The sequence below is a fragment of the Selaginella moellendorffii genome, unplaced genomic scaffold (assembly GCF_000143415.4).
Source record: "Selaginella moellendorffii unplaced genomic scaffold, v1.0 SELMOscaffold_47, whole genome shotgun sequence".
NCBI lineage: Eukaryota > Viridiplantae > Streptophyta > Lycopodiopsida > Selaginellales > Selaginellaceae > Selaginella > Selaginella moellendorffii.
Genome location: NW_003314308.1, coordinates 363,798 through 387,209, shown reverse-complemented (window position 1 = coordinate 387,209; position 23,412 = coordinate 363,798). Strand labels below are relative to the sequence as shown.

Below are 23,412 nucleotides of genomic sequence, written 5' to 3'. Positions count from 1 at the left end.
CCACCAATTAAACATAATTTGATGAAGTTCTCTATATCTACCATAATCTGATTATTGTTCCTCTAAACTTCCATTCAACTTATTTATACACTTATATATTTTTCCAATTGTAAGTATATCATCGTCCACAAGACGAAGTAGTAGTATAGCATCCTCAAGTACCTCTAATATGTCCTTAGCTTGTTCTTGAAAATGGTCATCAAATATAGTTACATAATTGTCTCTGCCAACTCTTGCCTTCATAGGCCTTGCTCTATACATAGAGTATATGAACATTTGTTATAGAGCTTCTCGAAGCTCCACTATCCTCTCTATCATAATAAAGTTAACCAAACTTTATATCACTATAGCACAACATTCGTTTATGAGTAAATTCCATTAGCAACACCACCATATGAGAGTGGTTTCTAATGAAGCTCACCAAAGCCTTTCTTCACTCCAGAAGCATTACTATCCATGGAAATGAGTACCTCTATTTCAGAATTGTTTTTGTTACTTTGTTTGCATTTTCCCCATTTATTACAACCATGACAACATTCTCTGCACCCACAATGTTAATGCCTTCTACTTAGCAATGCAAAGTATTCTCAACTGTTTTTTTTTATTGAGGAAATATTGTTAGCTTTCAAAAAAGTTACATGTCCTTGACTATATGCCACAATCCCTATGATATGATGATTCCTCTTATCTGCCCACTTGTTTGCACATATGGTTACATCCTTTTACTCATAGATGCCATCTCAACATCAATGAATCTTTTCTCTTTTAATAAAAACTTCTTTGTTTTCTGATCATATGCTTATGCAGTTAGAAACCTTAAGTTTGATAAGAATCTAGCTCCTTACGATCTTCACCACTTTCGAAGATGGGAAGAAGGCATTGATTAAACGGCATGGTAAGTCTATTAGCCTAAAATCTTTCTAATCTTTCCCACGTTCGTTCATATTAGAGCCTAGCGACGGAGTCATATCTGTCGTAGCAAAAGCAGTGTCTGCAGCAGAGAGGAAGATGGTCGAGTAAATCATCAAAGAGTGTTGGGAATCTCATCGCATTACTATAACCTGTAAGAAGTTAGAATGAAAACCAAGAAGAAGGAAAGAAGAAAAGAAAAAACCTTTGTAATGAAGAGCATCTCCACTCCTGTTCTCACTCGTATCAATCAAACAAATTTTTTCTTCCAAAATGCTCTTCCTGACCTGCTCATCCGCGGAACATCGGCCCAAAGTGAAAACCTCGCGCGCTCGCGATTCTCATGGAGAGCGATGGCGGCAAATCCAGTAGCAGCAGTGGTATGGCCCCACCCCCCAAAATTTTCTTTCTAGGGTTTATGCGGGAAATAGAATATGGAATATGCCGATTCTATTTGATTTAGTGACGATAGTGGAGTTTTGGATCGCAATATACCACCTCTGACACTCTTCCAAGTGTCGCCATAGTGGGAGCTCTGTTGTTCCTCGTGAAAGCTATCTGGACTCTTGGATATCCACTCAAGCTCTGGAAAACCACGTTTACATCCAATTACTTTGTGTGATTTCTCCCCGGGCTGCGATTCATAAGCCGGAGCTTTGCTGCGTGCGTGATTTTGCTCCCGACCAAGATGAAGAAGATCATAGCTTCGCTGCTGCTACTGCTCTTTTCGACGATCCCAGTTCACGGTTTGTTTGCGGGCTTTGCTTTTTCCCCTTCCACTTGCAGATCTATGGTTCTAACGATCGTTGTCCTGCTCTGACCAGCTGTGACCACATTCCAGACGAGGAATAACTGCGACTTCACTCTCAACGTCCAGATGCATATGGAAGGAGACCACACGGCGCTGAGGAACGTCTTCACGCTCGAGGCTGGAGGCACCGGACAGGTCCCTGTTGAATCCACCGCAGCTCTCTCGGGAAGTTTCTACATTACCAACCTTCTTCCATCCAGTATAGCCGAGTTCCAGCTCAATTCCGGCCACTCCGGAGACACCGACTTTTATGGTATCGGGTTCTCTCGCGGGAGCGTCCCCCTCGCCATCTCCCCGACCGCTGCCGGGTGTAAGTCTATCCAGTGTCGCAACCACTACTGCCATCCGAAAATGGTTCCCTGTCCAAGCGGTGGCGATTACATTATCACGTTTTGTCCATAAGAGAGGAAAAAAAAAGAAGCTTACTTTGTGTGACCGATCGCTTCCAGGAAAGTTGAAAGAAGAAGTCCCGGAGTTCGTCGTCGTCGTGAAAGGCGAGAGCTTACAAGGCATAGGGACTCGGGCCGGATGGCTGCTGAGGAAACATTGTCATCCCGACCGACGGTGGCCGCGGAGGCAGCGGATAGCTATCTTCCGACTTTGCGGCTGAAACGTAGTAAGATAAGCTCAGTATCAGGCAGAAGAACGTAAACGCCGCCGCCGCCGAGAAGATGCCTTTGCTTATAGTCTCACAGTCGGGAACGTTTTGCCCCTGGAAGTATATCGTCTTTGTTCTCATTTGGTTGCGGTTGACGCCGGCGAGAAGGCAAGCCTCGGCAATTATAAACACGATTCTGCAAGAACAACGCAAAACCAAAGAGAAAATCAAAGCTGGAATGAAAAGCTCCAAAGCTACTTACATGAGTAGAAAAAAGGAGAGGAGTGCACAGAATCGATTTCCACTGGGCTTGTGAGGACCCGCACAGCAGTAGCACTTGGTCATTCCCATGATCAACAGAAACGAGAGGAGATTAAATACAAAGGCCGCTCCAGCGAGACCACTAGCGATGTCTAGCTTGTATTTGCAATAGTAGTACTGGTTATTGGGATCATACTCCCAAACTACCTGGAAGACTCGCAATGAAAAATCTATCTCGGAGAGAGCGCGAGAGGTTTACCTTTGTTCGTCGAGTCTCCGCCCCAAGAGACATCGCGAAAGAGATAATGTGAGCTACAATGATGAAGATCACCACAAACACAGACGGCCGCCCCATCTCTCACAGCCGATCGGGTCGCGCAGTCGCCATGAAATATTGCCGCGCTCCCAGGAACCCTAATCTTAACTTCCCCCCAAAAGAGAATGCCACAGAGGCGTAACTGCTGGCAGAAATCCGACGTGTTGCATCCACGCTGGAAGTATTGCCCACGTGGATGGTTCCAAGGTTTTTGGCGCCCTAGGGTTTTCTCTTGCGGCGGGAGAGCGAGGAGCGAGCGCGCGGGCGGGGAGGAGCTTGTCACAGGTCTGCATTTGCCGCGTGCGATGTCGAAGGAGGATGAGGAGTTCCGCGACGAGTCGGAGGAGCGCCTGGTAAACGAGGAGTACAAGATTTGGAAGAAGAACACGCCCTTTCTCTATGATCTGGTGATCACGCACGCGCTCGAGTGGCCGTCGCTCACGGTGCAGTGGCTGCCAGATCGGGTGGAGCCGCCAGGGAAGGATTACTCGGTCCAGAAGCTCATCTTGGGCACTCACACCTCCGACAATGAGCCCAATTTCTTGATGATCGCCGAGGTCCAGCTCCCTCTGGAGGACACCGAGAGCGATGCTCGGGTGTATGACGACGAGCGTGGTGAGATGGGCGGCTTCGGGTCTGCCACTGGAAAGGTAAGAAGGAAAAAATCCTCTTTTTAGTCTTAGAGGTGTCGTGTCGTTCTATATTTTTATCTTCCTAGTCCTTGGAAGTTCTTGCTGGTGGCGTTCTAGCTCCTCAGATTTTTTTTAGTTCTTTGTTCCACTTGAAGTTTTTGTTCTTGACATTATGGAGTTTTGTTCCAGGTCCAGGTGATTCAACAGATCAACCACGATGGCGAGGTGAATAGAGCTCGTTACATGCCACAAAATCCTTTTGTGATCGCCACCAAGACCGTGAGTGCTGAGGTTTTTGTTTTCGACTACAGCAAGCACCCTTCCAAGCCGCCTCAAGAGGGCGTTTGCAACCCGGATATTAGGCTCCGGGGACATAAGACCGAAGGCTATGGACTTTCGTGGAGTCCATTCAAAGAAGGTCATTTGCTAAGCGGCTCGGATGACTCCCAGATATGTCTCTGGGATGTGACCAAGGCGCAGCGAGTGCTCGAAGCCAAGCAAATCTTTCAGGCAAGTTTTTTTTCGTTCTTTCACTTTCATCCCGTTCGTAAGATGATTCAAACTCTCTCTTTGTTCACAGGCACACAACAATGTTGTGGAAGACGTCGCGTGGCATTGCATGCACGAGTATCTCTTCGGCTCTGTAGGCGATGATCGTCACTTATTTATTTGGGACATCAGAGTCCAGACCGTGGACAAGCCTTTGCACGCGATTGAAGCTCATAAGAACGAGGTAAGCAGAGCTTTGGATACTTTCTCGTTTTTTCGTTAAGATCTTGGTTACAGGTGAACTGTTTAGCGTTTAATCCCTTAAACGAGTGGGTGCTAGCAACTGGATCAGCGGATAAAACTGTCGCGCTGTTCGACATGAGAAAACTCACGAGTCCGTTGCACACATTTGTGAATCACAGGTAGAGAATCCTTCCTTTCTAATCGTTGTAGCTTCTCACACTGACATTCAGGGAGGAGGTCTTTCAAATCGGCTGGAATCCAAAGAACGAAACCATTCTAGCTTCGTGTGGAGCTGATCGCAGGCTCATGGTCTGGGATCTCAGCAGGTATGAAGAGAAAAAGATCTTTTCACTCGTTCGATCGTAAAAGTCGCTCTTTTCTCTGCCAGGATTGGTGAAGAACAAACACCAGAGGACGCCGAGGATGGTCCTCCAGAGCTTTTATTTATTCACGGCGGCCACACGAGCAAGATCTCGGATTTCTCGTGGAACAACAAGGACGACTGGGTTGTGGCGAGCGTGGCCGAGGACAACATTCTCCAGATATGGCAGATGGCGGAGAACATCTACCACGACGAGGACGACGTCGCGGAAGACATGGCGATTGCAACAAATTGATAAAAGAAGATTTCTTTAGTTTGTGAAGCTTGAAGGATATACCTGGAATATCCAGGTAACATTTTCAAGACATGGATGGATTGAGATCTTCAGATTTCATGTTTTGTAGTCTCTGATTCTGAGGTGCCAGTGGCCGTTGGCCTTTCAGCTTCCTCGCCGATTTTTTGTTCTAGTCGCTTCGTTTTCTTTCCTGAGCTTCGTTTTCTTCATGAGAATCTTGTTCATTGCAATGGAGGCCCTTCCGATCGATCATCCTCATGATAGCCACGACGTCTCTTCCCATGACTCCCTTATAAACCAGATGCAGGATTTCCATGTGTCTACACTTCAGAGTTCGGAGGCGCCGCGACGACAGGATCAGGAGAGTCAGAAAAGGCAGAGAGACTCCGCATCCCTGGAAGTTCTTCCGTGCAACAAGAAGCACAAAGAAAGCTCCAGCCATGGAGGCCAGGTAAGAAGATTGACGTTCATGACATTCTTCTGATGCTTTCTTTCCAGGGGCAGACGACGGAGTTGGAGTCGATGCGTCTTCTGAACGACGAACTGCGAGCTATTGCGGCGGAGCCAAGCGTCGCTCCACATCTTGCTATTGCAATCACCGAGTTGTTCAAAGGCAACTTTGAGCAACACGGTGATTGCAGTGGCGAGAAGGAAGACAAAGTTCCTGCAGTCCAGACCATATCGTCCTTGAGGGCTGTAAGTGGTCACCTTTTAATTTACTGGCTGGAAGAAAGCTCGTTGATTGCAGAGGTATGCGTGCGCTCTCCATGAGGCGCAAAAAATGCAGGAGGGAATCCAGCCTCTGTCGCAAACTTTTACTGAGGTTTTTTAAAAGTTTATTTTGGAGTTTCTTTTTCCACAGCTCTGTTCGTGCAGTGGCAGCAAGCATTTATGCTTAGGAACTTTCGAAGGGAGATCAATCATTTTCCAGAGAAGAAGAGGTCAAAGCCCGCTCATCGCAGCCGATGCAATGCGATTCGTAAGTTCTTTCTTTCACCTCCTTCGAAAAGAAATTAAGCACGATTTCAACTTGCAGGAGGCCAAGCAGGAGCCAGAGACAAGAATTCTCGAGGCCATGTTGACGATTGGGCTGATCAAGCCAACAAAGCCTTTCAAAATTTGCATCTGTAATTAAATTGGATGTCAACGCATTGCTAAGCAAAGTAAGATATTTTTCCAGTCGAGAGAGCTAAAAATTTCCTCACTCTTCACAGTCGTTTTGGAAGAGCACAGTAGTAAGAGGAAGAATGTGAAGCGTCTCACGTTCATGCAGAAGATCACGATGACGAAGTGGCTGCTTGTCCTCCTTACTCCTCGCTGGAGCTCTTCATTGGATTGCTCATTGGTCGCATTGGTAAGCATAGAAAAAACGAGAGTTTCTTTGTTTTCTTCCACCAAACTTTCGGCTGTGGGATACGGACTTTCTCCTTGTTTCCGATCATCGCGAAGACAACAATTATACTTACGGGTCTGTATTCTTTCTTTTCGCTGCTGTTTCTCGCGTTCGTTCAAGTCCGAGCACAAGTAAGGTTGCTCTCTCTTGTATTTCCTGTAAAGATACATTTTCTCAGGCACTACTTGATCCTATCAGTCACAGCAAATCTATGTGTGAATATGGGAGCCGCCTCAAGAGGGGAGGCTATGGACTTTCTGGTCATTTGCCAACTGCTCGAATGACTCCCAGATATGTCTCTGGGATGCTGAAAGGGCACCTGCTTTTGGAAAACCTAAGTCGAGCCAAGACTGTGTCTACATCAGGAAGGGGAGCTTTCGAATGACTCCACCGTGGTCCACCTCTGGAGGCATTTTCATGTAGTCCCTCCATTCGCAAACACCCAGGGGGTAGTTTATTCAGACAGAAATCTTACATAGGCACGAGTACGATCTCTCCCACTCCAGTGAGTAAGTCAACCCCGGTTTTACGAACATTATAAACTACGTTGAATGCCGTGTCGAAGATGGTCCAGAACGTGCAGTCGTAGCCTACCAACACCGAGCAGCGTGGGATACAATCCAGATTGTAGTCTCCATTGTAGAATGGATACGGATTGAGATGACCAGTAGTAAAGCCAGGATCAATCACGCGTCCCTGGTTGCAGCGCAGGCTGGTCACCACGGGATGCCGAGCTACCAGCGCCTCCAACAAGTGATCAGGAATCTCCTTCGCTTTCAACACTGACGTGCTTCCTTTGAGAGATAGCATCACCATCTCTCCTCCAGGCCGAGTTTCAAGCTTGGGTGCCTTGATCTTGGCCATGGCTCTTGCACAAATCGCCAAGCAATCGACCCAGCTAGCATTCCCGCCTTTTTGTACACAGCCTTGCACAAGTCTACCCCAATCCACTCTCTTGCGAGGACAGTCGTCGAAGGTACCAGAAGGGAGTAAGCTCACCTCGCACTTGCTACTGCCCAGGGACTCGAGCTCCCCCTCCTGAAGCCATTTGCTGTCACGGACACGGGGCGGCGGAGGCAGCATAAAACCACTACAGCGCGGCTGGTTACCTCCCATTATGCCCTGGTTTTTTATTTTTGCTTGCGAAGTTTTGAAGAATTAAAGACCACCCCTTTGAAAGCAGCAATTCCTAACACATACAGAGTCGGACATTCAATAGTAGAGCTCAATAATATAGATTCATTTGTGTTCCTACATAAACATGGGAACTTCTTCACATAAGTTCTAGTTGAAGATATAGTTCGTTTGCAAAATGACGCAACCTGTTCGTGTAAAAAGAATATCATCTTAGAGAAAATCAGTTCCTCTCAGCCCACAGCCGCCGGTCAACGAGCATCACTGCCAGCGTCCGGTCGGGAGAGCTAAAAATCCCCTCACTTTCCAGTAAGTGGAAGGATGTGAAGCCTCTCACGCTCATGCAAGATCACGATTTCAAAGCGGCTGCTTCTCGTCCTCCTCCTCCTTACTCCTCGCTGGAGCTCTTCATGGTAAGCATAGCAAGGAGAAAAAAGACTTTAAGACGAGAGTTTCTCTGTTTTCTCTTCCCAGAAGATTTCATCTAGCTTTCGGCTGTGGGATGCGGACTTTCTCCTTGTTTCCGATCATCGCGAAGACAAAAGCCAATGACGATTATTTACGGATCAGTTCTCTGCTGTTTCTCGCGTTCTCTCTTGCCGTGGATCCGGTGCCTTAGTTCCGAGCACAAGTAAGGCTTTGTGGCTCTGTATTTCGTGTCAAGATCCATTTTCGTAAGCACTACTTGATCGTTTCAGCCGTAGCAAATCTGTGTGTGAATGTGGGAGCCGCCTCAAGAGGGCGTGTGCAGCTCGGATATAAGGATCGGGGACACAAGACCGACTTTCGTGGAGTCCATTCAAAGAAGGTCATTTGCTAAGCGGCTCGGATGACTCCCAGATATGGCTCTGGATGTTACCAAGGCACAGCGAGTGCTCGAAGCCAAGCAAATATTTCAGGCAAGTTTGTTTCATTGCTTATTATTCATCCTCTTTCATCAGGAAATCCAGCCGCTGCCGCATTCTTTTGCTTGAGGCTTTTTTTGGAGTTTCTGTGAAGATCTCAAGCATGGACATTCGCTTCCTATTAGATAACTATGTAAGTTGGGCAGCGAACTTTCATCCCTGAGATCTTTCGAAGGGAAACTTTTCGCTCAATAGACCTCAACTTGCGATGAACTCGTTTTTGCCTTCGCTTCTTCTTTGGAAGTTCAGAGAAGAAGGAAAGGTGAAAGCCCGTTCATCACGTGCTATAAGTAAGTTCTTTGAATTCAACTTGCAGGAGGCCGAACAGGAGCCACCGGGCACGAATTCTCGAGGCAATGGAACAAAACGTTGAGTCAGGTTGACGATTGATTTACGAGGACGGCTGATCAGAGTCAATTCGCAATTCGAGAATGTAGCAGCAGGCAATTCCGACCGTGTCTCCAGCAGCGGCATCGCTTTTATCCTGCGTTTCCCGAGCTGGATCTCGAGAGAAGCACTGAGCCTGGTTCTATCCATTTGTTTTTCTCTTTCCTCGTTGCTTACTGAGCGTTGTCATTCCAGGAGTTCTCCCCCTCTTTTTTTCTCGCATAGTTATCTCTTTCTCTACTTTTTCTCTTCTTGTTCTTGGTTTTGCGGTGCAAGTCTTTTGCATCTATTTAAGCAGTGGCGTAATGTAGTAACATAGTTCTTCGTGTCGTAAAACTAGCAGCTTCGATCCAGTTCCTCTCAGCCCACAGCCGCCGGACAACGGGTCGGGAATCCCCCCAGGTTTAGTCCCAGACGAGCTATGACGAAGCGGCTGCTCCTTCTCATCCTCCTCAATGTTCCGTACTCCTCACTAGAGCTCTTCATTGCTGGTTGTAGGTATTGGTGAGCATAGAAACAAGAGATATGGTTTTTTGTTTGTTTTCTCTTCCAGGGCTTGTGTCGGATGCTTTCCATCTAGCTTTCGGCTGTGGGATGCTCGCTTTCTCCTTGGGTCATGGCGAAGAGAAAAGCTTGCCACGATTATACTTACGTTTCAGTGCTTTCTTGTTTGAGATTTTAGTGTTGTGTCTAGCTTACAAACACTGTTCTAAGATGTTTCTCGTATGTTTTGCTGGGATAGATTGGATACAGGAATCTGAAAAGCGAAAAACACAGTGAAAAGAAATATCGAAAGCGTATTTTGGATACTTCCTCATTAGAGCGGATAAAACTGTCGCCACTGTTTAAGATGAGAAAACTCACGAGTCTGTTGCGTACATTTGTGAATCATACCCTCCTTTTCACTCCTTCTAGCTTCTTACTCCTTCTAGCTTCTTACAGTGGGAGGAGGTCTTTTTACAAATAATTAATTTGCTTTTGTGAGTGCATGGAATATAAAAAAGGAATACAGAAATGTGTCTATTAATTAGCCCAAAAACCTTAGTTTATATACAGGAGCGAGTGGTCCAGATTAAAACCAATCCGACGGCTACCAAAATCACACTATGCTAATATTAGCATACGGCATCGTAGCCGTACACTTGGCCCTCACACTTTTAATTTGTAATTCTCTATAAATAAATAAATAAGGGATCCCAGCAGAAAAAAAACCATATAGAATTCTGTAAATGTAAATTAGTTTTCTGAAATAAAAACAAACACTGTTTTAAGATGTTTCTCGTATGTTTTGCCAGGATAGATTGGATTACAGGAATTTGAAAAGCGAAAAACACAGTGATAAGAAATATCGAAAGCATATTTTGGATACTTTCTCATTAGAGTGGATAAAACTGTCGCCGCTGTTTAGCATGAGAAAACTCACGAGTTTTCTCATCGGCTGGAATCGGCTGGAATCCAAAGAACGAAACCGTGCCGATCGCAGGCTCATGGTCTCAGGTATGAAGAGAAAAAGATCTTTTCACTAGCTCGATAGTAAGAGTCGCACTTTTCTTGGTGAAGAACAGACACCAATGACAAACAGCAGCAAATCCTGCTACGCTACTAAATGCGAGCTAAATCATATTTTTCGTGCCCTAAAACTAGCATGGAGGAGCCGGACGCTGTGCGCTTCGATTCAGTTCCTCTCAGCCCACAGCCGCCGGGCAACAAGCGCCATCCTCCTGCTGCTGCCGCGCCTTTGGATAATCTACCATCGCCAGCGTCCGGTCGGGAGAGCTGGAAGAATCCCCCCTCGCTCTCCAGGTTTAGTCCCGCCCTCTCTAGAAATGTGTCGTCATGGAAGAGCGATCTCCAGGGGACGACCAGGAGCAGCAAGTGGAAGAATGTGAGGGGCGCCGTCAAGGCTCTCACGCTCATGCAGAAGATCACCAGCTATGGCAACCGGCAGACGAAGCGGCTGCTCCTTCTCATCCTCCTCAATGTCGCCTACTCCTCGCTGGAGCTCTTCATTGGATTGCTCACTGGTCGCATTGGTAAGCATAGAAAAGAGAGAAAAGAGTTTGAGATGATGAATCTTTCTTTGTTTTCCTCTTTCAGGTCTTGTGTCGGATGCTTTCCATCTCACTTTCGGCTGTGGGATGCTCACTTTCTCCTTGTTTGCGATGGTCATGGCCAAGCGGAAAGCTGACGACGATTATACTTACGGGTCAGTGCTTCGCGGCTTTTTCTTTTCTCTTGTGTGGGATTTTAGTGTTCTTCCTTCTCGACGCAGGCATAAGAGATTGGAAGTTCTAGCGGCCTTTACAAACACTGTAGAAAAGCATTCCAGTTTATCTTTGCTTTTCTCTCCACGGCTCATCTCTTGTTTCTCGTATGTTTTGCAGCTTTTTTTGCTTTTTCTCGCATTCTCTCTTGCCGTGGAAGCGTTGCATGCTTTCGTTCAAGACGAGTCCGAGCATAAGTAAGGCTTTGTTCTCTCTTTTGTCCGTCCTATCAAGGTCCACCTTTTTCTTTTTCTCAGGCACTACTTGATCGTGTCAGCCGTAGCAAATCTGTGCGTGAATGCCATGGGAGTATGGTTCTTCCGAAACTACGCGCGGATAAGTTTTGGTAACGTACCTCTCTATCGAGTGAGCGCTTCGGTTTTACACTTTTGCGCATGATCAGTTTACAGGAAAGCGGAAGACATGAACAATCACTCCATCTGTCTCCACGTACTCTCTGATTCTATTCGAAGGTAAGAAAGCTTAAATCGCTCGTAACTCGAAAGTTGTCTAAGCTTTGTCTTTCTTATGTTTGAAGCACTGGTGTGATCCTTGCATCCTGGCTCTTGGCTCTTGGGTAAGTGGAATCTATAAGTAAACGGTTGTGTATAGTCTTCTGTTTTTCTCTTTTCCAGGGTGAAAAACGCAGAAACTCTTTGCTTGGGCATTGTCTCGGTAGCAGTGTTTTTCCTGGCTCTACCTCTGTTCAACGCTTCTGGAGGATTACTCTTGCAAATGTCTCCTCCAGGGATATCTCCATCGGCTTTTAGCAAATGCCTGAGACAAGTACGTGATAGTATAGTCTCTCGTCCAGCTACTAAGCTTAAGCTTAACTTTTTTCCCAGGTGGGATCACTTGAAGGCGTGCTAGAGTGTTATCGTGCTCGTTTCTGGGAACTCGTCCCTGGCTTTGTCGTGGGGACGCTTCTCCTCGAGGCAAGAATTTCTAAAAATCCTTCTTTCTAGCTTTGAATGTCTCAAGTCGAATCCACAGGTGAAAGAAGGCAGCGACGAGCAAGCCATTCTAAAACACGCCCACAGCGTCTACAATGACATTGGCGTGAGGGACTTGACAGTGGAATTGCAGACGAGAGCGCTATCAACGTAGAAAAGAACGGCAAAAGCCATTCGTAGGCAAAAAGAAAGACACTTGAGCTAGAGATTTCTCCTGCAATGAGGCAAGTTTGCCTCTCCATCTCAATTCCATGCGGGAAGAGCTCCGCAGGATACTCTCTTTGGCAAGCTCGGCAAAGCTGTGTGGCGCTCTCAAAGACCACCGCAAGGCAGCGGCGATTCACCAAGAGATTCTCTCCTCTCCAGAGCTCAGACACAACACATTCCTCTCCAACGCACTGGTTGAAATGTACGGCAAGCTCGGAAGACTGTACGAGGCCAGGAACGTCTTCGATTCCATCCCCTGCCCCAACCTACACTCGTGGAATATTGCGGTCGCGGCATATGCCCAGAATGGGCATATGCCGGAATCCTTTAGACTCTTTGAGAATATGCCCCACCGAGACGTTGTAGCGTGGACGAGCGTCATCGCGGGCTTTGTATCTCTTGGGAATCTTGGGGATGCCATGGAAGTTTTTGAGAAGATGCCATACAGGGACCTGCGTGCCTGGAACACCGTCCTCCACGCATATTCCCAGGCAGGGAATCTGGAATGTGCTCTAAATGTGTTGGAGTCGATGCCACAGCGAGATGCCAACACGTGGACGAGGACCATTGGGGCGTACTGCCAAGCTGGAAGTATTCGGGAATCTCTGGTGCTGTTGGACAAGATGCCCCAGAGGTGCCTAGTAACGTGGAACTTGATGCTCCAGGCATATGCCCAGAGCGGGGATCTTTGCGAGGCGAGGAGCTTGTTCTTGGCGATGCCTGAAAGAGATGGTTTCTCTTGGAACGCGCTGTTGCTACTGGCGGCGAGAGATTGCGATGGCGACGAGGCGCGAGCGATCTTTGTGGCGATGCCAATGTGGGATCGAGTGTCCTGGAACACGATGATCTCGGTTAGCAGCCAGGATGATCGATCGAAACAGACCTTCGACGCTGCTCCTCAGCGAGATGCCGTGTCCTGGACCGCGCTGGTAAGTTCCTGCTCGCGCTGGGATCTGCTGCTGGCGCGAGAGGTTGTGGAGAGGATGCCGCAGCACGATCTCGTCGTGCTCACCGCGATGATCCAGGCCTATGCCGAGAGCGGCGATGTGAAGAACACCCAGAAAATCTTCTTTCGCCAGATGCCACACAGGAATGCGGTGTCCTGGAACGCGATGATTGCCGCCTACTCGAGGTGCGATGCCCATGCCGCCCACGAGATCTTTGCAGCGATGCCTCAGAGGAGCCTAGTTTCCGAGAATCTGATGTTGAGAGCCTTCGCGCGAGCTGGATCGGTCGAGGACGTCAAGCTCCAGTTTGATGCGATGAGCCACAGAGATCTGGCATCTTGGAGCTGGCTGCTCTCGGCGTATGCTCAGCGGGGACAGTCGATCGACGAGGCCAGAGCCGTGATTCAGAGAATTCCTGGGAGAGACCTATTGTCGTGGAACTTGATGATCGTCGCGTGCGGGCAAAACGGCCTGGTAGAGGAAGCAATCGTCAGCTTCACACAGATTCCAGAGCGAAATATTCTCACCTGGAATGCGATGGCGAGCGCTTACGCGCACAATGGCCTGCTCGACAGCGCCAGGAACATCATCGATTCGGCGCAGGAGCTGGACTCCGTGTCATGGAACGTCTTGATCACCGCGATCGCGCAGAGCGGGGACTGTGAGCGAAATATCGAAATATTTCGCGAGATGCTGCTGCGCGGCAGTGATCCCGACGCCGTGACGATCCTCGCGATGCTCACCGGATGTGGCCATGCCGGGAAAATCCAAGACGCGATCAATCTCTTCAGCTCCATGGCCACGGATTTCCACCTGGAGCGGCTGCCAGAGCATCTCCACTGCCTGATCGATGCCCTGGGCCGGGTGAAGCGGCTCGACGAAGCGGAGGAGCTCGCTCGGATTGCAAGAAAAGAAGACGCGGTCGCATGGAGGACGCTGCTCGCTGCCTGTGAGATCCACGGGGAAGAGAATCGAGGGACGCGAGCGGCGTGCCGCGTTCTTGATCTAGAGCCGGAGAATGGATCACCTTACATTCTCCTCTCCAACGCATTGAAGCTGCCCTAAAATATCTTCCCGCCAGGCCTTTAAAATTAAAAAAAAATACAAAAGAGATGCCACTCGCTATCCACGAGCAAGAGGTCTTCTGACAATGGCGATGGGTTCGTGAAGGTGAGGAAGCTGTGCAGTCTGGAGCTCTTCACGCCCAAGAGACACGGAGTCCCTGCGATGGATCCGCGAGGTTGCTATGTTAAATTTGATCTTCCAGGACGTGAAGAACAATGGTGGCGTGGCTGTGACCGCAAAGAACTATGTCTCGGCAGTGGCATTTCACAACATCACCAGGATCGTCTTCAGGAAGAGATTCGTGGACGAGCTTGGAGAAATACTGCCGCAGGGTGTGGAGTTTAAGGTGGGGATGAAGCTCGATGCGTCCCTCACCATGGTGGAGCACCTTCATTTGCTAGATGTTTCCGCTCCAGGAGGAGGAATTCGCCAAGCGCACGATCCTCGTGTTAAACCCAGGGGATTTTTGTACCAATGATAATATGGTCATTGTGTACATTATATGTATTGATTCTGTGGAATCTAACAGAATCTTTTGACGAAAACATGAAGGAAATACGTAAATTCTTGCTGGCTGCGATTTAGGGTTTTGTGACTGTTCGGCTAGGCTGCAGTCAGATTGGTAGGCTATGCAAGAACTGGAGATCGCTTCCTACACCATAAGGACATGGATCCGTCCTTTAGAAACATGGCTGAACAAGCTTTGGCCAATCTCAAGCAGTGCATTCAAGGTAGCAATGACCAAAGAGTGCTGTGATTCAAATGGTGTTCGAGATTGTGTTCGCCATTCCCCCAGGTAGCGCGGAACTGGATAGCTAGTGGCTTTTGAAAACCATTGAGCCAATGCCTGAGCTAGATGAAGAAATATTCGATGGACACCACTTGCTGGGATCAATGGTCATCCAAGCTTTTTACTTTGAGAGCATTCCATTCATGGGTAACTTTTTCGTTCTTATCATGGATGAAGATGCTTTATGCATCTTTGGTTCGGGTTCCATGGTCCAAACCATGGAAAGTTCTTGTAAGTATGAGTGGGTTTCAATTATGCTGTAAAATGAAAGTTCAAATCTAAGGTGAAATTGGATATAAGAACAGCTCTGACACAGCTGTAGAGGACTTTCCATCAGATAAGAAGACTGAACTAAGTGACTTACTTTCAAAACTCGAAAGTATTACTAGCAATCCAAATAAAAAGAAAGAAGTTTGTCATTGCATTGGTTTAGCTATGGCTGAGCACTGTCACTGCTCAGCCATCACCAGTATTTCAAAATGTTGAGCGTATAGAGCAACCATCCATCGTGATCGGTTTATCAAGTCTGGTGTAAAAGTCTCTCGCTAAAAAAAATTCTATACCTTGAAGAGAACTTGTGGGAGTCCACACTGCATTCTCTGCCGCTTGGCCTCGGGTGTTGCTGCTGGTGAGGCTGTCCATGAAGCCTGGAGGCGAGTAAACATTCTGAGATTGGCTGAAGTAAGTAGTTGAAGCTGGAGCTTCATTCAGCAGCAGCGGACAAAGAGCTTCAACAAGACTAGCATTAGGCAGAGAACATCCAAGAAGGATTGGAGAATCTCATGTCCCTGTAGATGTGAAGGGTTGGCTGCATTAAGACCGTGGCACTCTCATTCTGCTCGGCTGCACAGGGATTGAGTCAGCTAGTTGAGCAGACCTCTGTTATAACCCTAGGCTGAGCGTACCCAAGCAATCTTCTGCTAACTAACATAGCCAGCCAACACGAACCGAAGATATTTGGATCACCTATCTCAAGCATCTATATGAATGAGGCACCCAATAAAGGGACTTTGAAAGAGATTCATTGACACTCTGCCATGACCAAAAGCTCCAAACTCGTGAAGCCGCATCATCTCTCTCTCTCTCTCTCTCTCGCGATAGCAGAATATTCTAAGCATAGTGCCTGCCCTAAAGTTTTGCCATTTAAAAGGCAAAACCCTTAAACCCTAAATCAAACATGGAGTGGTCCGGGACCAAGGCGAGAGACACGTTTGTCGACTTCTTTGAGCGTCGCGATCACAAGTTCGTTCGATCCAGCCCCGTCCTACCTCCACCGGACGATGCGTCGCTCCTCTTCACGAACTCGGGTGAGATTCGAAGGCTGGATCGCTCACGCTCTTGTTTGTTTGCTATCCAGGTGTTGTCCAATTCAAGCGACTGTTGCTGGGAAATGGGGGCTCCATGAGCGCGCTCCGGCGTGCGTGTAACAGCCAGAAGTGCATTCGCGCTGGAGGCAAGCACAACGATCTGGACGACGTTGGAAAGGATAGCTACCACCACACCTTCTTTGAGATGCTAGGAAGCTGGTCCTTTGGTGACTATTTCAAAGAGGAGGTGATCAACTGGGCCTGGGAACTTCTTACGCAGGTAAAAACTCCTCCGATCCTGGTTTCGTAAGCTTTGCATTTTCTTTTCCCTCCTTTCTGGTTTGATAACTGTTTGTCAAGGTTTACAAGCTGCCTCAAGATCGCCTCTATGTCACATACTTCGGCGGTGATGAAAAACTACGCCTCCCTTCGGATCTCCAGGCCAGAGATATCTGGCTCAAGTTTTTACCTCATGACCGTGTTCTTCCCTTTGGTTGCAAGGTAAGCTTTAGGCACTCTTTCAAGCGTTTTCCTTTTTTTCTTTACTTTGCTCCTCTGTAGGATAATTTTTGGGAGATGGGTGAAGTTGGGCCTTGCGGTCCCTGCAGTGAAATTCACTTCGATAGGATCGGAGATCGCGATGCAGCTTCTCTCGTGAATAGTGACGATCCTATGTGCATTGAGATCTGGAACTTGGTGTTCATACAGGTGTGACTATGGTTTCTCTTACAACACTGAAGCTAACTATCTTCATCTCCAATGCAGTTCAACAGAGAAACCGATGGCAAGCTCACGCCCCTTCCAACGCAAAGTATCGACACGGGAATGGGCCTTGAGCGTCTCGTGTCCGTGCTTCAAAACAAATCAAGCAACTACGACACTGATTTGTTTCTTCCGCTGTTTGAAGCAATCCAAAAGGTATGTTGTGCCTCGTAAAGCTTTTTCTTTAACGAATGGCAATACAGGCCACAGGTGCACGGCCATACTCCGGTAAAATGGGAAAGGATGATACTGATCTCATTGACACTGCTTACCGAGTAATAGCTGATCATGTACGAACACTTACGTTTGCTATTGCTGATGGCTGTCAACCAGGTCTTTTAAAAGTTTTTTTTTTTTTTTTTCCCTAAGCGAATTTAGTGGCTTGAACAGGTAATGAAGGGCCTGGTCATGTGTTGAGGCGTATTCTCAGACGGGCAATTCGATATGGCATTGACATCATGAAAGGTGGAGATGGTTTCTTCAGCGGGTATTTCACTTGAAAAATCTGTGAGGTGTTTTGAACTATTTCGTTTCAGCTTGGTCGATGCTGTTGTAGAAACTATGGGTGATGCGTATCCAGAGCTGAGAACGGCGAGTGATCGTGTCAAGAGAGTTCTTGCAGAGGAAGAAGCTTGTTTCTCGAGAACGTTAGCAAAGGTAATGCCGACAGTGTGGATGTAATGTGTTTATCTTTTTTTTTTCTTCGTTTGTATGTGGCAGGGTGTTGAACGATTTCATAAAGCAGCTGCTGATGTAAACAATAGCATGTTTAGTGGGCAGGAAGCATTTTTGCTCTGGGACACTTATGGTTTTCCTCTCGATCTTACACAGGTTTGTCGAAATCGTCTTGTTCGAGTAATTACTTATTGAGTTTACGTGCCTGCAGCTCATGGCTCAAGAGCAATATGGATTCCATGTGGACGTGCATGGCTTTCATCACGAATTGGAAAATGCAAAGCAAAAAGCTCGCACTGCTCGTTCCAAGGCAAGTAATATTGACATGATTTACTGAAGTTGTAACTATTTTAATGGATCAGGCCCGTGGGAATGTCTTCGCACTGGAATCTAGGGAGATAGCCCAGCTTCAAAAGTGCGGGATAAGTCCAACCAATGACCGGGGTAAATACCAAGGTTATGACGATCATCAAACCACAGTGGCAGCGATTGTTACTGCCGATGGCTTGACACAAACCCTTGAAGCAAACCACGATGGCAAAGTCGTCGGTTTGATACTTAAGTCCACTACCTTCTATGCAGAGCAAGGAGGCCAGGTGATATATAAATTTTCTTTCAATATTTAAATTCCATTGTTGCCTTGCAGATATACGATGTCGGGGCAATAGAATCTAGTGTTTTCTCGTTCCAAGTGCTCAATGTACAATCATATGGTGGATATGTTGTGCATTATGGAGTCCCTCGAGGGGCTTTGTCTGTTGGAGACATCGTTTTTGCAAAGGTTTCTTTTTTTTTCTTTCTTTTTGCCTTTTTCTAATGGAAATTTTGCAGGTAGACTACTCTATTCGGTCGATGATAGCACCAAATCATACAAGCACTCATCTTTTGAGCAGTGCATTAAGAGTATGTATCGCAACCAATGTTCTTGATTTTGATGCAGATGTGTTGCTAATCAGGCTGTGCTCGGAGATCATGTCGAGCAGAAAGGTTCCTTGGTGTCCCATGACAAGCTGAGGTTCGACTTTAGCCATGGTACTGATCCATTTTAAATATGTTTTACGTGCTTTCTATGTATATTCATGGTTTGACTGTTTCCCTTACAGGGCAAAGGATTGAAATCCAAGAGCTTAAAAAGATAGAAGACATGGTGTCAGTGCTCGTGCGTGACGGCTGCGAGGTGTTTTCGAGCGAAATAAGCCTTGAGAAGGCAAGAAAGATACAGGGACTCCGGACTGTTGTTGGCGAGGTATCTATGAATCCTCAAAGTCATCTCTATATAAGAAACTTTTGTCGCCAGATCTATCCTGATCCCGTTCGGGTTGTGGCCATCGGCGAGCCAGTCTCCAAGCTACTTAATGATCCATCTTGCATGACCCATTCAGTGGAGCTGTGCGGAGGTAAGTTGATATCGTTTAGCAACGAAAAAGCTCGCTAAATTCGACTATCAGGAACGCACCTCTCGAACACTAGACAGGCCGAGGCATTTGCTATTGTCTCGGAAGAGGGAGTCGCCAAGGGTACGAGGCGATTGGTTGCGGTGACTGGGAACCTCGCAAAGGAGGCTATCCAGCGTGCGGAAGAACTCTCTGCGCGTGTGTCCAACGCCTACTCGCTGGAACTCACAGAGCTAGAAAAGGCAAGTTGGAATTTGCGTTGTGATTCATATTAAAGTCTTTGGATTGTAAACAAACAGGAACTCGCTGCACTTAAAAACTTCTCGCAAATTCCACTAGTTCGGAAGGTCTATTTGCAGCAGCAACTTAGCGAGCTCCAGGTACTAGAGTTTTCGCGCATCGAGTTTTTGATATCTCATCGGCATGTTTCTTTCACATGTAAGCAACGTGTCAAGCTCCAAAAGAAGGTGGCTCTGGACTTGAATCTGCAGAGAACAATGGAGACGACAGTTTGCTGTGTGGGTCAGGCAGTTTTGCGGGGCCTCAAATGGTCTGTTCTAAGAGTCGACGTTGGCCTCGACACGACTGCTCTCCGGGAAGGTGTTGCAGCAGGCACCGAGAGAGTAAGGCTGTGTTTTCGATCGATCACCAATCATGACTTCTTGCCGCGGTGTGTTAATTTTCAGAGCGTTGCGACGATGATCTTCAGTGTCGATTCAGTGGCGGGAAAGGTGCTGGTCTGCGCTGGAGTCCCAAGTTTCGTGGCGGGGAATGGAGTCGGTGCTGTCGAGTGGCTGAGAAAGGCTTTGGAGCCATTGAATGGGAACGGTGGTGGCAAGTCCATGTTTGCTCAGGGACAAGTAAGCTCCTTCCTTGTATTAGTTTCTCGTCTTGTTTACATGTCCATATTGTTTCAGGGCAGCAACGTTGATGGAATCAGCAAAGCGATGCTCATAGCCGAGGAGCACGCTGCTCACATTTTTTCATCCTAAAAATGCGATAACTGTTAGAGCTGAACGAAACAAGAATAAAAAGAAAAACTCATACCATACCATTAGCGGTAGTGTTCTAAAGATGGGAGAGTTGTCAAGAGCTGTATGAAACAAATGGGAGAATTGTCAAGAGCTGTATGAAACAAATGTAAAACAGATGAAATCATACCGTTATGCGGGAACTAAGTTAAGGATGGCTGCAGCCACAGCCTCGTCCTCGACAGCTACGATCGGGAATCCTAGAGAGAAGGCTCTCAGAACATCAAACTTGTTGATCGGCTCACAGGCGCGGCGTTGACGCTTGACGATGAAAGAGAGCTGGCCGAGTTGGCCGGGAGTGCATTCCCGGTGGAGCTCCCAGGCATCATCGAAGGAGATGGCAGCCTTTTCCTGGCCGAGGTTGACGCGGTAGCACACCCAGAAGATGGTGCGAATCCATGCCTTGGCGAGCTTATCTCCCTCCTTTCTCGCCAACTTCTTGGCGTCGTTGGCCATGGCCGCAAGAGTGCTGCGTTCTCCAGACTCGTAGTGTTGGCAGGCTTGTGTGAACTTAGCCTTGAGCTTGGTGATGGCGGGGCGCTGGAGCTCTAGCAAGCAGCGGCGGCAGCTACACTGGAAGCCGAGCACATTGTGGCGATTGAAGTATGGCTGGCACGGATCAACGTACGAGAAGACGATCTCCTCCCCACGCCGGATCCTGGTGCTGGCGACGAGGAACATTGCCTGGCCAACCAAGGCGATCGAGGCATTGTAGGAGCACGAATGGTTGACGAAGGCGAGCACCGGCCAGAGGCCATAGAATGCCTGTGGACGAAGCATCCCGTTGCGCGCGCAGTAGAGATGTCCCCAGGTGATCTTGTCGACTACGATCTTCATAAGCCGCTGGAGTGCGATCGGCTTGGCGCTGCCAAGATCCACCACACCTGAGTTGGGCGTGAAGATAGCCATCGCTGGGATCGTGGTGCCCTCCATAGCCATGAGCTTCGTCATCAATTTGGGAGATTTTGCCGCCTCCTGGAGCGACGCCTTGAGCTGGTTCATGTCGAACGATCCATAGCTGCCGCGCGGATCGGCGGGAGAAAGAAAGAATCAGTCTTTGGCCGGATCGGGTGCAAAATCGATCGAAACTACATACCTGAAGACGATGGGGTTCTCGCAGAGGAGAATCTGGCCGGCCTCCACGTCCTCGGTGGCAATGAAGCCGCGACCCTTGCCCGGCACGCTCACGATCGTCCCTGGACCAACGAAATTCCCAAACTTGACATCGTCCTGGCATCCGCTGAGAATATAGGCCGATAGATCGAAGCGTCCGACTGTGCTCTGCCTGTCCCATTCTTGAGCGGCCGCCTGGAGTTCTTGGATCTGGTCCATCGATGGCGCCTCATCAAGAGTGGCCAGGGCGAGCCGGTACTCTCCAAGCTCAGCGAGCGCGTTTGCCTTTGAGAGGATCGCCTTTGCATTCGAGGGATCGTCCTTGAGAATTGTGTCGGCGATCGAAATCTTGCGCTCCATCGTCCCTCTCTCTCTCTACTTCTTGTTTGAAAATATTCTAGAACCCTAAGTGGACATTCAAGTAAAAGTATGATTTATCTGGCTGTCGGAATATTGTTGGAATATTACTGCGTGCACGTAAACAAGGTAAATGTTTAAAATAAAAAATATATATCTAGAGATTTCTCCTCTCCATCGGCGATTCATGAGGAGATTTTCTCCACTCCAGAGCTCAGAGACAATACATTCCTCTCCAACGCGCTCGTTGAAATGTACGGTAAGCTCGGGAGACTGTACGGCGCTAGGAACGTCTCCTACACTATCGAATATCACGGAATATCACTGTTGCGGCATATGGGCATATGCCAGAATCCTGGAGAATATGCCCCGCCAAGATTGTATCTCTTGGGAATCTTGGGGATGCCATGGAAGTTTTTGAGAAGATGCCTTGCGCCTGGAACACCGTCCTCCACGCATATCCCCAGGCAGGGAATTTGGAATGTGCTCTAAATGCACAGCGAGATTCCAACACGTGGACAAGGATCATTTGGGGCGTACTGCCAAGCTGGACGTATTCCGGAATCTCTGGTGCTGTAAGAGCCTAGTAACGTGGAACTTGATGTTCCAGGCATATGCCCAGAGGGGGGATCTTTGCGAGGGGAGGAGCTTGTTCTTGGCCATGCCCAAGAGACATGGATTCTCTTGGAACGCGCTGTTGCTACTCGCGGCTAGAGATTGCGATGGCAACGAGGCGCGAGAGATCTTCGTGGCGATGCCAATGTGGGATCGAGTGTCCTGGAACACGATGATCTCGGTTAGCAGCCAGGATGATCGATCGAAACAGACCTTCGACGCTGCTCCTCAGCGAGATGCCGTGTCCTGGACCGCGCTGGTGAGTTCCTACTCGCGCCTGCTGGCCCGAGAGGTTGTGGAGAGGATGCCGCAGCACGATCTCGTCGTGCTCACCGCGATGATCCAGGCCTATGCCGAGAGCGGCGATGTGAAGAACACCCAGAAAATCTTCTTTCGCCAGATCCTGGAACGCGATGATTGCCGCCTACTCGAGATGCGATGCCCATGCCGCCCACGAGATCGTTGTCAGATGAGCCTGGTTTCTGAGAATCAGAGCCTTTGCTCGAGCTGGATCGGTCGAGGACGGCAAGCTCCAGTTTGATGCGATGAGACACAGAGATCTGGCGTCTTGGAGCTGGCTGCTCTCGGCGTTTGCTCACCGGGGACAGTAGATCGAAGAGGTCAGAGCCGTGATCCACAGAATTCCTGGGAGGGATCTCTTGTCGTGGAACTTGATGATCGTCGCGTGCGGGCAGAACGGCCTGATAGAGGAAGCGATCGTGAGCTTCACACAGATTCCAGAGCGAAATATTCTCACCTGGAATGCGATGGCGAGCACTTACGCGCACAATGGCCTGCTCGACAGCGCCAGGAACAGCGATTCGGCGCAAGAGCTGGACTCCGTGTCATGGAACGTCTTGATCACCGCGATTGCGCAGAGCGGGGACTGCGAGCGAGATATCGAAATATCTTGCGAGATGCTACTGCGCGGCAGTGATCCCGACTCCATGGCCATGAATTTCCACCTGGAGCGGCTGCCAGAGCGTCTCCAAACCCTGGGCCGGGTGAAGCGGCTCGACGAAGCGGAGGAGCTCGCTCGGATTACAAGAAAAGAAGACGCCGTCGCATGGAGGACGCTGCTCGCTGCCTGTGAGATCCACGGCGAAGAGAATCAAGGGACGCGAGCGGCGTGCCGCGTTCTTGATCTCCTCCAACGCATTGAAGCTGCCCTAAAATATCTTTTCCCGCCAAAGTCAAGGCTTTAAATTTATAAAAAGACCTTTACCTTCCATTCCAC

General features: G+C 48.3%; 7 protein-coding genes across 7 annotated transcripts; 6 read left to right on the top strand and 1 right to left on the bottom strand.

Annotated features, from left to right (window-relative positions):
• Positions 1–1,558: 1,558 nt before the first annotated feature.
• Positions 1,559–2,129, top strand: LOC112350276. The gene is made up of 2 exons (XM_024686180.1): positions 1,559–1,655; positions 1,734–2,129. Exons 1-2 carry the CDS (start codon positions 1,598–1,600, stop codon positions 2,120–2,122), a joined length of 447 nt encoding a protein of 148 aa, XP_024541948.1. The 5' UTR covers positions 1,559–1,597; the 3' UTR covers positions 2,123–2,129.
• A 93-nt stretch (positions 2,130–2,222) lies between these two features.
• LOC9658347 lies at positions 2,223–2,934 on the bottom strand. The gene is made up of 3 exons (XM_024686036.1): positions 2,839–2,934; positions 2,656–2,756; positions 2,223–2,514 (listed from the first exon to the last, which is right to left on the bottom strand). Exons 1-3 carry the CDS (start codon positions 2,932–2,934, stop codon positions 2,223–2,225), a joined length of 489 nt encoding a protein of 162 aa, XP_024541804.1.
• A 176-nt stretch (positions 2,935–3,110) lies between these two features.
• On the top strand, positions 3,111–4,993 carry LOC9657664 (WD-40 repeat-containing protein MSI1). Its single transcript, XM_024686203.1, has 6 exons — positions 3,111–3,545; positions 3,717–4,037; positions 4,108–4,260; positions 4,314–4,438; positions 4,490–4,585; positions 4,648–4,993. Exons 1-6 carry the CDS (start codon positions 3,201–3,203, stop codon positions 4,874–4,876), a joined length of 1,269 nt encoding a protein of 422 aa, XP_024541971.1. The 5' UTR covers positions 3,111–3,200; the 3' UTR covers positions 4,877–4,993.
• Positions 4,994–10,324: 5,331 nt separating this feature from the next.
• LOC9658345 (metal tolerance protein C2) lies at positions 10,325–12,127 on the top strand. Its single transcript, XM_024686206.1, has 10 exons — positions 10,325–10,728; positions 10,793–10,901; positions 10,968–11,007; positions 11,080–11,156; positions 11,217–11,305; positions 11,363–11,432; positions 11,498–11,536; positions 11,595–11,745; positions 11,805–11,894; positions 11,953–12,127. Exons 1-10 carry the CDS (start codon positions 10,341–10,343, stop codon positions 12,064–12,066), a joined length of 1,167 nt encoding a protein of 388 aa, XP_024541974.1. The 5' UTR covers positions 10,325–10,340; the 3' UTR covers positions 12,067–12,127.
• A 36-nt stretch (positions 12,128–12,163) lies between these two features.
• LOC112350212 (pentatricopeptide repeat-containing protein At4g02750-like) lies at positions 12,164–14,131 on the top strand. Its single transcript, XM_024686035.1, has one exon. The coding sequence runs from the start codon at positions 12,164–12,166 to the stop codon at positions 14,129–14,131; it is 1,968 nt and encodes a 655-aa protein (XP_024541803.1).
• Positions 14,132–14,312: 181 nt separating this feature from the next.
• On the top strand, positions 14,313–19,334 carry LOC112350211 (alanine--tRNA ligase-like). Its single transcript, XM_024686034.1, has 19 exons — positions 14,313–14,579; positions 14,739–14,879; positions 16,072–16,228; positions 16,279–16,508; positions 16,589–16,729; positions 16,790–16,936; positions 16,994–17,146; positions 17,194–17,323; positions 17,381–17,477; positions 17,527–17,647; positions 17,711–17,821; positions 17,877–17,975; positions 18,028–18,261; positions 18,312–18,446; positions 18,497–18,568; positions 18,622–18,697; positions 18,769–18,911; positions 18,963–19,062; positions 19,114–19,334. Exons 1-19 carry the CDS (start codon positions 14,313–14,315, stop codon positions 19,332–19,334), a joined length of 2,775 nt encoding a protein of 924 aa, XP_024541802.1.
• Positions 19,335–22,479: 3,145 nt separating this feature from the next.
• On the top strand, positions 22,480–23,380 carry LOC112350210 (pentatricopeptide repeat-containing protein At4g20770-like). The gene is made up of 2 exons (XM_024686033.1): positions 22,480–22,710; positions 22,871–23,380. The coding sequence occupies exons 1-2, from the start codon at positions 22,480–22,482 to the stop codon at positions 23,378–23,380; spliced, it is 741 nt and encodes a 246-aa protein (XP_024541801.1).
• The last annotated feature ends 32 nt before the right edge of the window (positions 23,381–23,412 follow it).